This window comes from Astatotilapia calliptera, chromosome 19 (assembly GCF_900246225.1).
Source record: "Astatotilapia calliptera chromosome 19, fAstCal1.2, whole genome shotgun sequence".
Lineage (NCBI taxonomy): Eukaryota > Metazoa > Chordata > Actinopteri > Cichliformes > Cichlidae > Astatotilapia > Astatotilapia calliptera.
The window spans coordinates 8,420,239-8,433,899 of NC_039320.1; the positions used below are offsets into that span (position 1 = coordinate 8,420,239).

Below are 13,661 nucleotides of genomic sequence, written 5' to 3' on the forward strand. Positions count from 1 at the left end.
AGCGTATCGTTGAATGAAACGGATGAACCAGAACTGGTTTGTAAAAATGCTTCAACTTCAGTGGTGTGGAACTGGTTTGGCTTTCGTCCGTCAGATACACTAAACTGACATTAAACAGTATTATAATCATTCTTTATGGTTCACACTAACTAGATAGGGTAGCAGATAGGGCTGTGCGATATGACCAAAATCTCTTATCCCGATATAAAACATCTATCGTCCCAATAACAATATAAATCACAAAAAATTTTATATTTTCTGTAAATTCTGTGAATCTCGGGTAGGTGAAGTGTTTCCAGCTGGGCGTCGTGTACCTGGAGTCGAGTGTTCTAACCGATGCATGAAACGATTAGTTATGTCTATAACTTCTGTTCCCTGAAGGAGAGGAACGAGGTACAACACATAAGTATGGGATATCACGCCCTCGCGTGTCCTGGCTGAAGAAACCTTTATTCACGCCTTTACGGCAGATGACGTGTGATGACACGCGCAAGGCCCCGCCCGCACATATAGCCGCTGCCATCACCGTCATCCCTCAGTTCGATAGCCGCTCTTCACCGAGCCAACTGCTCAGTGGGGCCACCCTGTGTTGTACCTCGTTCCTCTCCTTCAGGGAACAGAAGTTATAGACATAACTAATCGTTCCCTTTCAGTCGATTCACTCGGTACAACACATAAGTATGGGACCTATATACACGCCCCGCAGAGCAGCCACCGAACCGGAACGGGACCACCACATCCTTAGTGAGTGGTAGACCCAGCAGAAAGGACAGCATGAGCCACCGAAGGGGCTGTAACGTCCAACCGATAAAACCGCACAAAAGTGTGCGGCGACGCCCAATTAGCCGCTGCACAAATATCAGCCACAGGCACCCCTCTAAAAAGAGCCCATGAGGTCGCCATCCCCCTGGTGGAATGAGCTCCCACCCCGTGGGGCAACGCAAAACCTCCGGTGCTGTATGCCAGCGAGATAGCTTCCACAATCCAGTGGGACAGCCTCTGTCTGGACAGAGCTCTACCTCTATTCGGATTAGCGAAGCAGACAAACAACTGGTCACACAAACGCACATCCCGAGTGCGCTCAATGTAGGTGCGTAGCGCACGCACCGGACAAAGAGAATGCACCCTCCTCTGCTCCTCAGATTCAAAAGGAGGGGAGCAAAAGCTCAGCAACTCAAACTCCATTGAACTATAAGATGCAGGCATGACCTTGGGAAGATAGGCGGCATTCGGACGCAATACGACCTTGCGGCCATCAGGAGAAAACTGTGTGCAGGCAGGATGCACAGACAGCGCATGAAGGTCCCCCACTCGCTTCGCCGAGGCCAAAGCGAGAAGTAATGCGGTCTTATACGAAAGAAGTTTCATATCTACCGACTCAACGGGTTCAAACGGAGGGCCACAAAGGGCCTCCAGCACCAAAGACAAGTCCCAAGCCGGGACACTGGACTTAAGCACGGGCCTCAGCCGGCGAACCCCTTTCAGAAAACGCACGGCGAGGGGATGCGCACCTGGTGTCACCCCGTCAAAACCGATATGACAAGCAGATATAGCCGCTAAATAAACCTTGATCGTTGAAAACGAAAGGCCTTTATCCAACAGCTCCTGCAGGAATGTCAAACATCCACAATAGAGCACTGAAATGGGAGAGTGTGGCGGTCCTGGCACCATCGCTCGAAGGCTCGCCATTTGTAAGCGTACAAGCCTCTAGTAGACGAGGCCCTGGCGCTCTGAATCGTCGCTACCACACTAGGTGGCAGACCCTTAGCAACCAAGTTTAACCTCTCAGCAGGTAAGCATGAAGGTGCCACAGATCCGGGCGCGGATGAAACACTTCCCCCCCCGCCTGAGAGAGGAGATCCCTGCGGAGAGGAAGCTGCCAAGGACTTGCTGCAAGCAGGCTGATTATTTCTGCATACCACGACTTCGCGGGCCACCAAGGGGCCACCAGGATCAGAGAGAGGGAATGCCGACGCACCCTCTCCAGAATTGGAGATATCATTTCCACTGGGGGAAATGCATACAGGAGCACGTCTGGCCATTGGTGCGCTAGCGCGTCCAAGCCCAAGGGTGCATCGTGGTCGATTATGGAGAAGTACAGGGGGCAGTGAGCATTCACCCTGGAAGCAAAAAGATCTATTTGCGCCTCGCCAAATAGATCCCAAATCTGAGCCACTATTGAAGGGTGTAACCTCCATTCTCTCACCAGAGGACCCCCCCTGGAGAGAAGGTCCGGCCCCAGGTTCAGGTGGCCCGGGACATGGGTGGCTCTTAGAGTCAGAAAATGAACACTGCACCATAACAGCAGAGAGCGAGACAGCTGCAACAGGGGAAGAGAGCGTGTTCCTCCCTGCCTGTTTATATAAGACACCACTGTTGAATTGTCCGTCCTGACTAAGACATGCTGGCCCTGCAGGACTGGACGGAAACGCTTTAGAGCTAAGAACACTGCCAACAGCTCTAAGTGGTTGATGTGCAGCTGGCGCTGAGCCGCGGACCAGATCCCTCTCACTGACGCACCCTCGCACGGCGCTCCCCACCCACTTAGGGAAGCATCTGTGGACACCACCTTGCGAAACAACACCCTCCCAATCCGAGAGCCCTGGTGCAGTAGCCCGGGCTCCCTCCAAGGACGGAGAGCTAGCATGCAAGACGCAGTTACCGGCAGCCTCCTCCGGAGGTGACGCGAAGCACACAAACGGTGAGAGAGAGTCCAGCGTTGAAACGCTCTCATTTTCAACAGCCCAAGCGGCACTACGGCGATCATAGATGCCATCATGCCCAACAAGCGCAATATCGTCTGGAAACACAGTCTGCGTCCCAGCTGAAATTGAGCGAGGCAGCGATGAAACGCGGCCACTCTGTGCTCTGACAACCGTGCGCGGCTGGAAAGAGAGCATATTTCCAGACCGAGAAAAGCGATCTGTTGACCTGGGATTAGCGAGCTCTTCTGAAAGTTCACAGAGAACCCCAGTGTCTGAATGTGTGACAGAACCCGCGACAGCTGCGTCTCCGCCTGTTCTCTGGAGCAAGCCACGAGAGCCCAGTCGTCCAGGTAGGCCAAGATGCGGATGCCCCTCTTCCTGAGGGGCGCTAGCGCTGCCTCGGCACATTTCGTAAAGGTGCGGGGAGCGAGCGACAGCCCGAACGGCAGCACTAGGTATTCGTAGGCTACGCCCTCGAACGCAAACCTCAGAAACTGCCTGTGTTTCGGGTGTATAGCGACATGAAAATAAGCATCTGTTAGATCGATTGTCGCAAACCAATCTCCCGGGCCGACTGCACTCAGGAGCTGTCTGAGTGTTAGCATCCTGAACCTGTACGTTCGCAGGTACGTGTTCAAGACTCGCAGGTCGAGGATGGGACGAAGCCCTCCCCCTTTCTTCGGAATGACAAAATAACGGCTGTACCAACCTTTGTCCGTCTCCGAAGCGGGGACCACCCGTATTGCTCTCTTCTGTAATAGCGCCTGTATTTCCTCTCTGAGTACCAAGGCTGCCTCGGGGTTGACAATCGTGTTCACGACTCTTTGGAAACGAGGCGGCTTGACCCGGAACTGCAACCGGTAACCCATGGCAACGGTTTGCAGCACCCACGGAGAGGGGGCGCAAGTGCGCCACTGAGGGAAGTGAGCAGCCAGCCGGCTGGCCTGCAGCACTGACGGCGGGGCGCCGTCGCCCCCCAGTGTGTCTGCAGGGGACTGCATCCCCTGCCTGACCTGGCTCGTTTCGCCTGCAGGTTGAGCATTTGAGATTGTTTGAGAGTAAACAACACTCTTTATTGATTGCAACATGGGAACATGTACATTTATACATTTTGTTGGGTGCACCTTTTCCGGGGCATAACAATGAAAAACAGCGGGAACACTCGATGTGGTCGCTTGAACATTCAACACATCTGAACCGTGTGCAGGGGTTATGTGCTTGGGAGACCGCGATAGGGAAGTGCAGCGCCTTCTGGGGCTGACAACCTGAACAGAACTTAAGCGGCACCTCTTGTGCGGCAACAGAGGGGTAAGAGCAGCGTCTCCCTGCGTCTCCCGGCCTTTGCCCCAGGCCGACTGGCGTGGAGCTCGGGCCGGAGTACGTGCTCTCGCCGGCGGCCCTCCCACTCCAGCAGTGGGCGCCGGTCTCTTGCCAGCTGTCAGAGGAGCGGCGGGCCTGTGAGAGCTAGCAGTGGGCTTGGGCTGGCGTCTGGGGATGATGTCGCGCAGAGCTTCCGTCTGCTTCTTCCTCAGATCGAATCTAGCCTGAATGGCTTCAAGTGAATGTCCGAATAACCCAGACGCTGGTGCGTCCAGATACACAGCTCTGTCTCTATCAGGGACGTCGGAGAGGGTCAGCCACAGGTGCCTCTGCGCCACCACTGTCGAAGCCATCCCTCTGCCCAGGGAGAGCGCTGCACAGCGAGACGCACGGAGGATGTAATCCGTGGTGACTCTAACCTCGTTAAGAAGAGGTGACAGCGGGCTGTCCTCCGGAACCAGCGATCCAAGCTCCGCCAGGCACATTGCTTGGTACGTCTGGAGCATGGTGACGGAGCTCATGGCTCGAGCGGTGCCGGCCTGAGCCCGATAAATCTTCTCCAGCTGCGAGGCCGAGAATCTGCAGTGCTTGGACGGCAGAGTTGCGGGGCCACCGACACCATGGTTATGGGACGGGGCCAGATAAGCAGCCAGAGACGGCTCCATAGGGGGTGGGTTAGCTAAACCAGCTCCCTCGGCGCCGTCCAATTCCATGTACTGTCCATAGCCGGGCACAGTGACGCGGGTAGACAGAGGTTTGTCCCATGACGCTGTTAGCTCGCAGAGAAAGTCTGGGAACATGGGGAGGCAGTTTTTGGCCGTTGCGGGCTCCGGTGGAAGGAAAAAACCCGCAAACCGCGACGGCTTCCGAGCTGGTGGAGGAGAGGGCCAGTCCACCTGCAGCTTCTCAGCGGCACGGCGAAACAGGGAGAAAAGAGAGGTGTCATCGTGGCCGACCGGCGCAGCAGCGGCGGCATATTGGGTCGACAATGAGCTCTCCTGCTCATCCTCCGACAAACCATGGATGTCCAGGCCGATGTCCAGCACGTCATCGTCTTCCTGGGGAGCGCTGGCGGGCTTCAACCCAGGCTGAAGCCCGTCAGCGCTCCTGCATGGTTCCGGTCCGTCATCGGCTAACCCGTCAACGTATTCCATGTGGTCAGCCCAGCTAATCGCGGGGACATCGACCTGAAAATTTTCGTCTTCGGACTCGGACGAAGCCGGGGCTCCAGACTCGGAAAGAAGAGGGTCATGCCGTGCGACAGCCGAGCGTCCCAGCACTCTTTCCACAAACGTCACCCGTCTTTCCAGGGTCGAGCGTCGGAGCTGGCGACAAAACGCACAAGCTTCGGGCTCCGTCAACGCTCTCCTAGCGTGGACGATCCCCAGGCAGACAGGGCAGGCATCGTGCTGGTCGCTGTCGTGCAAAGAGAAACCACATCCCTGAGGACAGGGGCGAACAGAAGATTTCTGCTTTGCTCGCTTCGGTTTGGAGTCCATTCCCAAAACGCAAAGCGAAACGCTGCACAAGAAAAACTTGAAAATAGCGCTCCGCGGGCAGCCTACGCACCAGCTGGGCGGTGGAGGCTGACACCAACAGGGGCAGTTAAGCTAGGTTCAAGTTGGCAGACAACGGAGCTAACTAGCAGTAGCTAGCTAGCCCAACTCAGCAGAGGTGTTCTCAGCGAGGTGAAGAGCGTAAGAACTGAGGGATGACGGTGATGGCAGCGGCTATATGTGCGGGCGGGGCCTTGCGCGTGTCATCACACGTCATCTGCCGTAAAGGCGTGAATAAAGGTTTCTTCAGCCAGGACACGCGAGGGCGTGATATCCCATACTTATGTGTTGTACCTCGTTCCTCTCCTTCAGGGAACAGAAGTTATAGACATAACTAATCGTTTCATGCATCGGTTAGAACACTCGACTCCAGGTACACGACGCCCAGCTGGAAACACTTCACCTACCCGAGATTCACAGAATTTACAGAAAATATAAAATTTTTTGTGATTTATATTGTTATTGGGACGATAGATGTTTTATATCGGGATAAGAGATTTTGGTCATATCGCACAGCCCTATCTGCTACCCTATCTAGTTAGTGTGAACCATAAAGAATGATTATAATACTGTTTAATGTCAGTTTAGTGTATCTGACGGACGAAAGCCAAACCAGTTCCACACCACTGAAGTTGAAGCATTTTTACAAACCAGTTCTGGTTCATCCGTTTCATTCAACGATACGCTTTCTCCCTTCTCATTCTCCATCGCCGCCATGCTTTTTCCACCATGTGCGTATGAAAACAAAGGCACTGCACATGCACGTTTTACCCATATTCTATCGCAATATTTAATTTTCTTATCATTGCCCAACATTATACCAGTATTACTGTGAACAGTATGGTATGGCTCAGCCCTACTATCCACGTTACTATTTTAGAAATCAAAGTTGTTATGCACATTTGTATAACATCATTCCCCTAATTCCAATCTTTCAATCACTTCCAAAAAACAAAAAAAACAAAAAAGGGTTTATTATCTGGCTCAATGAGTGTCTGTGTCTGGTAAACCGTGAGCCCATGGGCTGTAGTAACGTCACAAGCTTTTAAAAAGTGAGCTTTTAGGACATGCTGCATATGAATGCTGCTAATGAAAAGCTGAGAATGACCTCTAATATAAACAAGCCCCTAACAATAATCAAACAAAACATGCAAAGTCATAGTGGAAGCAGGGCTGACACGTTATCATTTAGAACAGAACAGCCGCTTTAATGACAAGAACATACACAAGTCAGTGCACATCAGAAAACTAAAGGTATACTTTCCCCCCCCCCCCCCCTATTGTAGGATCTGTACACCTAAGAATATAAGACAAACTTGTCCCTATACATTATTATTAGTTAGTAAAACTGTACAGAATATATTTGAAATAAGATTAAATGGACAGGCATTGGGGAAAACCATTTTAAAAAATGGCTAAATCAGCAAAATGCAGAGGATGGTAGCTGCCCACTTGACAACCCTAGCTCTACTATGTGTTATCCTTTGAAGCTAGTGCAAGAACCCACAGTCACCTCTGAGCACAGGAAGAATGAAGGATTATTCACTGCTTTCCCAGTAGCTTTGAAAACATGGAAGAAGTGCAGATGCACAATCTTTAACTTGGATTCAGCACATTGGCCTTAACATGTCCTGTGTATAATAAACAGTAAGAACTTGACCTTACAATATAAAAGTGCCCTGAGATGAAACTATGTGTACTTAAGAGCTCTGTGGATAAAATACAATTTAAAAAAAAAGGCAGACAGGGCAGGCATCGTGCTGGTCGCTGTCGTGCAAAGAGAAACCACATCCCTGAGGACAGGGGCGAACAGAAGATTTCTGCTTTGCTCGCTTCGGTTTGGAGTCCATTCCCAAAACGCAAAGCGAAACGCTGCACAAGAAAAACTTGAAAATAGCGCTCCGCGGGCAGCCTACGCACCAGCTGGGCGGTGGAGGCTGACACCAACAGGGGCAGTTAAGCTAGGTTCAAGTTGGCAGACAACGGAGCTAACTAGCAGTAGCTAGCTAGCCCAACTCAGCAGAGGTGTTCTCAGCGAGGTGAAGAGCGTAAGAACTGAGGGATGACGGTGATGGCAGCGGCTATATGTGCGGGCGGGGCCTTGCGCGTGTCATCACACGTCATCTGCCGTAAAGGCGTGAATAAAGGTTTCTTCAGCCAGGACACGCGAGGGCGTGATATCCCATACTTATGTGTTGTACCGAGTGAATCGACTGAAAGGGAACTACACTTTTTTAGACATAAGTTGTAAAGGCCGTCGTTTTCTTTGTATTTATTACACAGCGTGCTGCGGGGAAAAGCCTGTTCTGAGTGTAAGGTTTATTTTTTAGCACCTGACAACTATTTTTTTTTTTTTTTTTTTTTTTGCTTCTCACCCGTCAATATTCTGCATACTTTTTCATGTGATTCCGTTTATTTTGAAAATTCTCAACAGGATCTTGAGCTTTATTGTGAAAGGTTAATGTGGAAAATAAACAAGCGGACATGCGATGGTTTTACCGTCGTTGTTGCTAACGACAACTCAAAAAAACAGGCGCTTGTCCATCCGTAGTGTGGTTATATTAAATATAAGAGAAAGAGAGAACTTTAAGAAATGAATATAGCCACTACAGTGGCCATCAAAACGATGAAAAAAATATTGCCGTAAACAGTTTATTTTGCGACACCACGAAACAAACAATAGCGTAAAATGAAACGATAGATGTTTTTATATCGTCATCCGATATATATTGTTATATCGACCAGCCCTAGTAGCAGAGAAACGCCAAACTGAGCAACATGAGCCTTTAAAAAGGTTTGGTGTATTATTCTGTGCAACATTTCTGATTCTGGATAACTAGAATATTTCCCCCTGTGCATCTGGGGCTACTTTACTCTGAGCCGCTCCCAAGTGACCAAGCTTCTCACTGTAGCTCTAAGGGAGAGCCCAGGCACTCTTCCATTGAAGGCTTATTTCAGCCTTCTTCATCTGCAGTCTCACTCTGTTTTGCCTCAGTGGTTAGCGAGTGTTTTCTGGAGGTTGGTGGCTGTCTCTGGGTTAAATCGGTCACAGAGTATGTTTTGATTGACCTTGTGATTTCTTTGGTCTGGCAGATTCCTGGGTTGGCCCATAGTGTTCATGCAAGATGCATTTGTCTGCAAGCACTTGTTACCTTATGGAGAACATTCTACTTTAAAGTAATAGTTGTCTTTACTGCTAAATCATGCGACTGGGGCTTTAGTAGTTGATTTTGCAGCAACTGCCTGCAGCCACTTGCAACCACTCAAGGAATATTTTTTTTCCATAGCAACTGGTGGCTGGCTATAGGCATGTGTGACTGGAGACTAAGGTTCATTAGATTTCTTTAAATCATTTTAGTGTTGGATGTTATTTTTATAACAGTGCAGTTGACCGGAGCTAATTCCTTCAGTTCAATGTGTTTTGTGATTAAGATTGGCTCATCTAAAACAGTCTGATAGTCTAAATCTAATCTATAACCTAAAATCAGTTTAGATTTGGATTGGAAATGGGAAAATTGGAATAATAATCTTTTTTTTAATTAGTATTATTTTTTTGTTATCCTACATTTTCCAGCATCTCTTTACAACTGTTTTTAGTGGTTAAAAATTAGCTGAAATAAAAACCTAAAAAAAATCTCCCCCTTTTATCCCTGTGTTTTTTAACGAAATCAAAAGTCTGTTACCGGTAGTTTAAATAATACAGACATTTGAATTTCCTGATGGAGCTATTCTTGGTTATGCTTCACTGTTTTGTTTCATGATTAATGAATCTTAGCCTCATGGGATTAATGTAGCTTTTCTTTTTTTCATGTACATCTTCTTGTGCTTTCTCAGTTGAAAACAAGCATCTGTTTCTACAGCAATGGGCTGATAATAGCTGCATTACACTGGTTTAAATTGCTAGCTGCTGCCTGGCAGGGAGGCTGCCTATCTGCGGATATCATCAGGTAGTTTTGTTAGTCTACAGTAATTATGGGCAAGCTAAGGTAACTGTAAAGCATTGATGGTAGTAAAACTGGGTCGGGTAAAAAGTCGGTGTCATCTCACTGTGTGTCACCAATTAGTCGTTACATTATACATCTAACTGTCAAACAGCAGCGTCACTAGGGATTCACCCATGATGACATGATTATTTATTTTTTCCTAAATCGAGGCTAAAAATGTAAAACACTCATTACTTTGACTCAGTTTTCTCATCATGCATCTTCATTATCCCTGCTTTGATCTCAGGGCAAAGCTTTGTCTTTGTCACGTAATTCATCATTCCAGCAGTCCCCGGGAGTTGGACAGCTTCTGGGAGTTTTCCAATTTGCCATTTAGTAGAGGGAGAATTGGAACAGAAGGTGAAGCTTAATTGCTCTGTTTTGCCAGGAATCATTTTTGGGAAATGTATATGGGGAAATTATAGTTTTCAACAGTGTGTGTGTGTGTGTGTGTGTGTGTGTGTGTGTGTGTGTGACTAAACTGCTATTTAATGCATTGAAAAACACATTTACCACAGCTGTAAATAAATATAGATAGATTAATGCTTGAGGAAGCTTAAACATGTGTATTAGTTTAATATCAAGCAGAGGTGTCTCTTCCAGCATCCCAGCTGCCTGTTAAAGTGTATTTTTGCCCAGGAGAAAATCTGTCTTACAATAGCACTTCCTGAGTGCTGACCTAAATCCCAAAGAGCCCTATTGGATGGCATGGAGGAAAAAAGTCATCTCATTTATTCATCCTCCAGTGTAGATGGCTGAAACATGGAGGAGACTTTCATCACAGCAGTAACTGAAACAATGGCCTCATATTGTCTGAGAGTTTTGCAATCTTGAAAAAACAGAAGGAAACAAAAGGGGAAAAAATCACAAACTGATATTTTCTTTAACATTTATTTGGTTTGCAAGTATGTTTTGTCTCCATGTTAAACTGTGACTACCATTCTTTAGATTAAGTGCTCTTAGCTTTGCATTGTATTCCTCACATGGACTTTGCCTTTGGGAGCTACAAAAAGTATATTTTGCGACTCGTTTAGCTTAAGCAGAACCTTAAAGTGATTCCTCACAATAAGGTTCTGGGTTTGCACCTCCTAGTCGACTGGGCCCTTTATGTGTAGAGTTTCTGTGTTCTCCCTGTGCCTGTGGGACCTTCTGAGTACTCTGGTTCTCTCCCAAAGGCATTTTAGGTTAATTAGCCATAGGTGCATGTATATGGGAGAAGGTAAGGTTCTCTGTCCCTCTGCCAGATCTCAGTGGACCGGTGCGTGGTTCACTGCGCCTTTTGCACCATAACTGCTGAGATGGATTGAGTTAAATAAGCGGTTGGATGGGTGGATGAATTTATTAGACGGCATCCATTTCACTGTGATGGACTGCAGCTTGTTTGCCTTCTGTTTAGGAGATTGATTGCAAGCTAACCAGAACCTTGTACCAGGCTGAGGCTCCAGAGCAGAAGGACCACTGTAGTCGGTTGAGGTGCAACATGGTGGCACCGGAATCGGTCTATTCATTGTAGTGCCAGCTTAACATGTATTACTTATTAGTTACTTATTATAATTTATGTACCAATGCACGGATGTGCCTCTGTGCGCCACCACAGAGGCAACAATACAAAAATTGTGTCTTTGTTGGATAAAATGCACATTTCACAGTAAAAGCATCATTTAGAAATCTTTCACTTTTCAAATTGTGAAATTGTAGATCGGGGTAAAAAGTTTCTCAACGTCCCCAAAAAAAACAGTTCTCTCCCGTGGCTACAGGTGAGGAGTGGGAGAAGTTACACTGCTTAAGGAAGTGAAGCAATTTGCTTTGTTTTAAAATGTATGTAGTTTTCTGTTTAAATGGGGAACTAATGGGAACTCACTGTCACTCCTGTGATTAGTGTCACACAGACAACATTAAAGCATCCAGGTTTCTCAAAACAGACTACAGGGGAAAATCTCTACATTAACAAACCTTGAACGTTGAATACACTGTTGAAAAAAAGTGATTGTTTCTTTTTTATTTAATTATTATTTTATATTCTCACTGACTAAAGTTGATTGAGTTTCTTTTCCTTTTCCCCCAGATATCATTGACAAGAGTGAGTTGAAGACATTCTTTGAGAGCAACAGTTCTCAGATTTATTTTATCTTCTATGAAAATTTCATTACACTGGAAAGCAACTTAAAACAAAAAGGTGAGTAAAAGCTTTTTTTGTAATAAACTGCACATGAACTATTTAGCTGCTGCTGTCAGTGTCGGTTCAATAATTAACCCTCTCTTTGCCCTCTGTGCTACAGCAAAGGTTATTTTCCGTTTGCCCCACATTTCCAGAGCAGCGGTACTTAGAGAATCAATCTGATTATGTTTAGTGTAACTGAGTGGATTGAGCTTGCCTTCATTCATTCCCACTGGGACTGCGGTCTCATGGTCATACACGTTCATTTAAATGAATGTTTATGCAATGGCCCATATTATTTTTGCATTATTGATGAAGCTCTATGCAGCATAGCTTCAGGTAAAATGTTTTAAAAACTTTGTACTAAACGTGTATTCTTTGTGCTTCAGGGAACAAATCTCAAAGGGAGGAGCTGGACTCTATCCTCTTTATTTTTGAAGTAAGTGCTCTGTTGTTTTTTATGTTGATATCTCCAGCTGGTATTTCCAGGTAAACTCGGGGAGTAGAATCACCTGCTACGTCCTGAATTCACTTCATAGAGTCTGTAGATCAATAGCAGGTTGTTCTAAGGCCTCATTGTTACGCTGCCATTCAGTCCACTTGTTTTTAAAATCCAGGCGTGCATGCAAATCAGAGGTGTGTTTCATCTCTGCATGCACAGCATGCTGTTGGCTCTCTAGCCCCTCCCTCTGTTTTTGCTGAGCACTTTTATGTTGCACATGCAGGTTAAAGTCCCCTACCTTGTTTTCCCACCTGACTGCAAAGGCAGCTCGAGTTTCCAATACAAACAGTGAGCTCTCCAGTTACATTTGCTCAGGGCAGGGCTGTTAGGATGGCAGCAGATCAAATTGTGGGGCAGTCTGTTTGTCTCTTTTGGTACAGTATGCCTTGCCCTAAATTTTGTCATCACCTGGGAGCAGTATCAGGGGGTTCCTTAAATTACACCAAGTCACAGCTAGGGAAGCGCTGCCAAGGATCCTTAACTGCTATAGTCTGTCTTGAGCGATGGATTACTATGTTGTTGGGGTTTTTTGGGTTTGGTTTTTTTTTTGGGTTTTTTTTAGTCAGGCATATCAAATGCAAATTGGGCTCAGTGTTTTCGTGTAATCACATTACGTTTTCGGTGCTGTCTGGGTGATGCATCGTGTACTTCATGCATGCTCTGAAATGCTTCCCTATGTGTCTGGCTGCTCATCGTTTTTCCTGCTGGTGTTCTTTCAGTCTGTCAATCTTCTTTAGAATTAACACTTGTGCCGATGCCCCTCTCCTGCAGATCATACCAGAAATTATTTTCTGATCAAAACAGAAAAATGTTATCATTCAGTTCAACATTTCCATTCAGTTCTCTCTATTCTTTACCTAGAAACCCACAGTGTCTGTCTGCACACATCCAGTCATTTGACCTGTAAATAAAGCCTGGATTCATGGCTTCTACATATTTATGGAGTCATCTTTTCAGAGAGAACTAATATTGAAAGCAGCTTAACCCTCATTTTTCCCCTTTTAGCCCCTGCCTGTGACGCTGTGTGCTTTTACCCATGCACTGAGAAGATAAGCTTGCTTTGACTAATGTGGGCAGGACAGATACAGGGTTGCCTTGATCCTGAGCTGTGCTGCACTGTGTGGACATTCTCGTCACACCACATTACATTAAGAATTTTTTCGTCAATGTGATATCAGTGCATGTACTTCGAACATGCATACTTGAAGAAAATGTGTAATATTATGCAACAAAAGATGTGGCAGTGCAGCAGAAAATTAATTAAAACAGTGTTTCGAGGCAATGGCATTTTGCTCCCTCATAAATTATTTCTACAACAAGCACAGTAATGTAATATATTTCTTATGGGAATTTTACATTTATGCCACGTGTGTCATACACCTTCTCTCAGTGCAGGATAATACTTTGTGTAAACGGCCATTGTTAACATAAGTGATG

At 46.8% G+C, this 13,661-nt stretch overlaps 1 protein-coding gene across 6 annotated transcripts in view; it reads left to right on the plus strand.

Annotated features, from left to right (window-relative positions):
* ralgapa2 (Ral GTPase activating protein catalytic subunit alpha 2) overlaps nucleotides 1-13,661 on the plus strand; it is a 107,481-nt gene that overhangs the window by 12,741 nt on the left and 81,079 nt on the right. For all 6 annotated transcript variants that reach the window (XM_026152495.1, XM_026152496.1, XM_026152497.1 and 3 more), the window contains exons 2-3: nucleotides 11,630-11,740; nucleotides 12,112-12,161. In XM_026152495.1, the coding sequence (XP_026008280.1) occupies nucleotides 11,630-11,740; nucleotides 12,112-12,161 (161 nt within the window). The remainder of the gene's footprint in view (nucleotides 1-11,629; nucleotides 11,741-12,111; nucleotides 12,162-13,661) is intronic.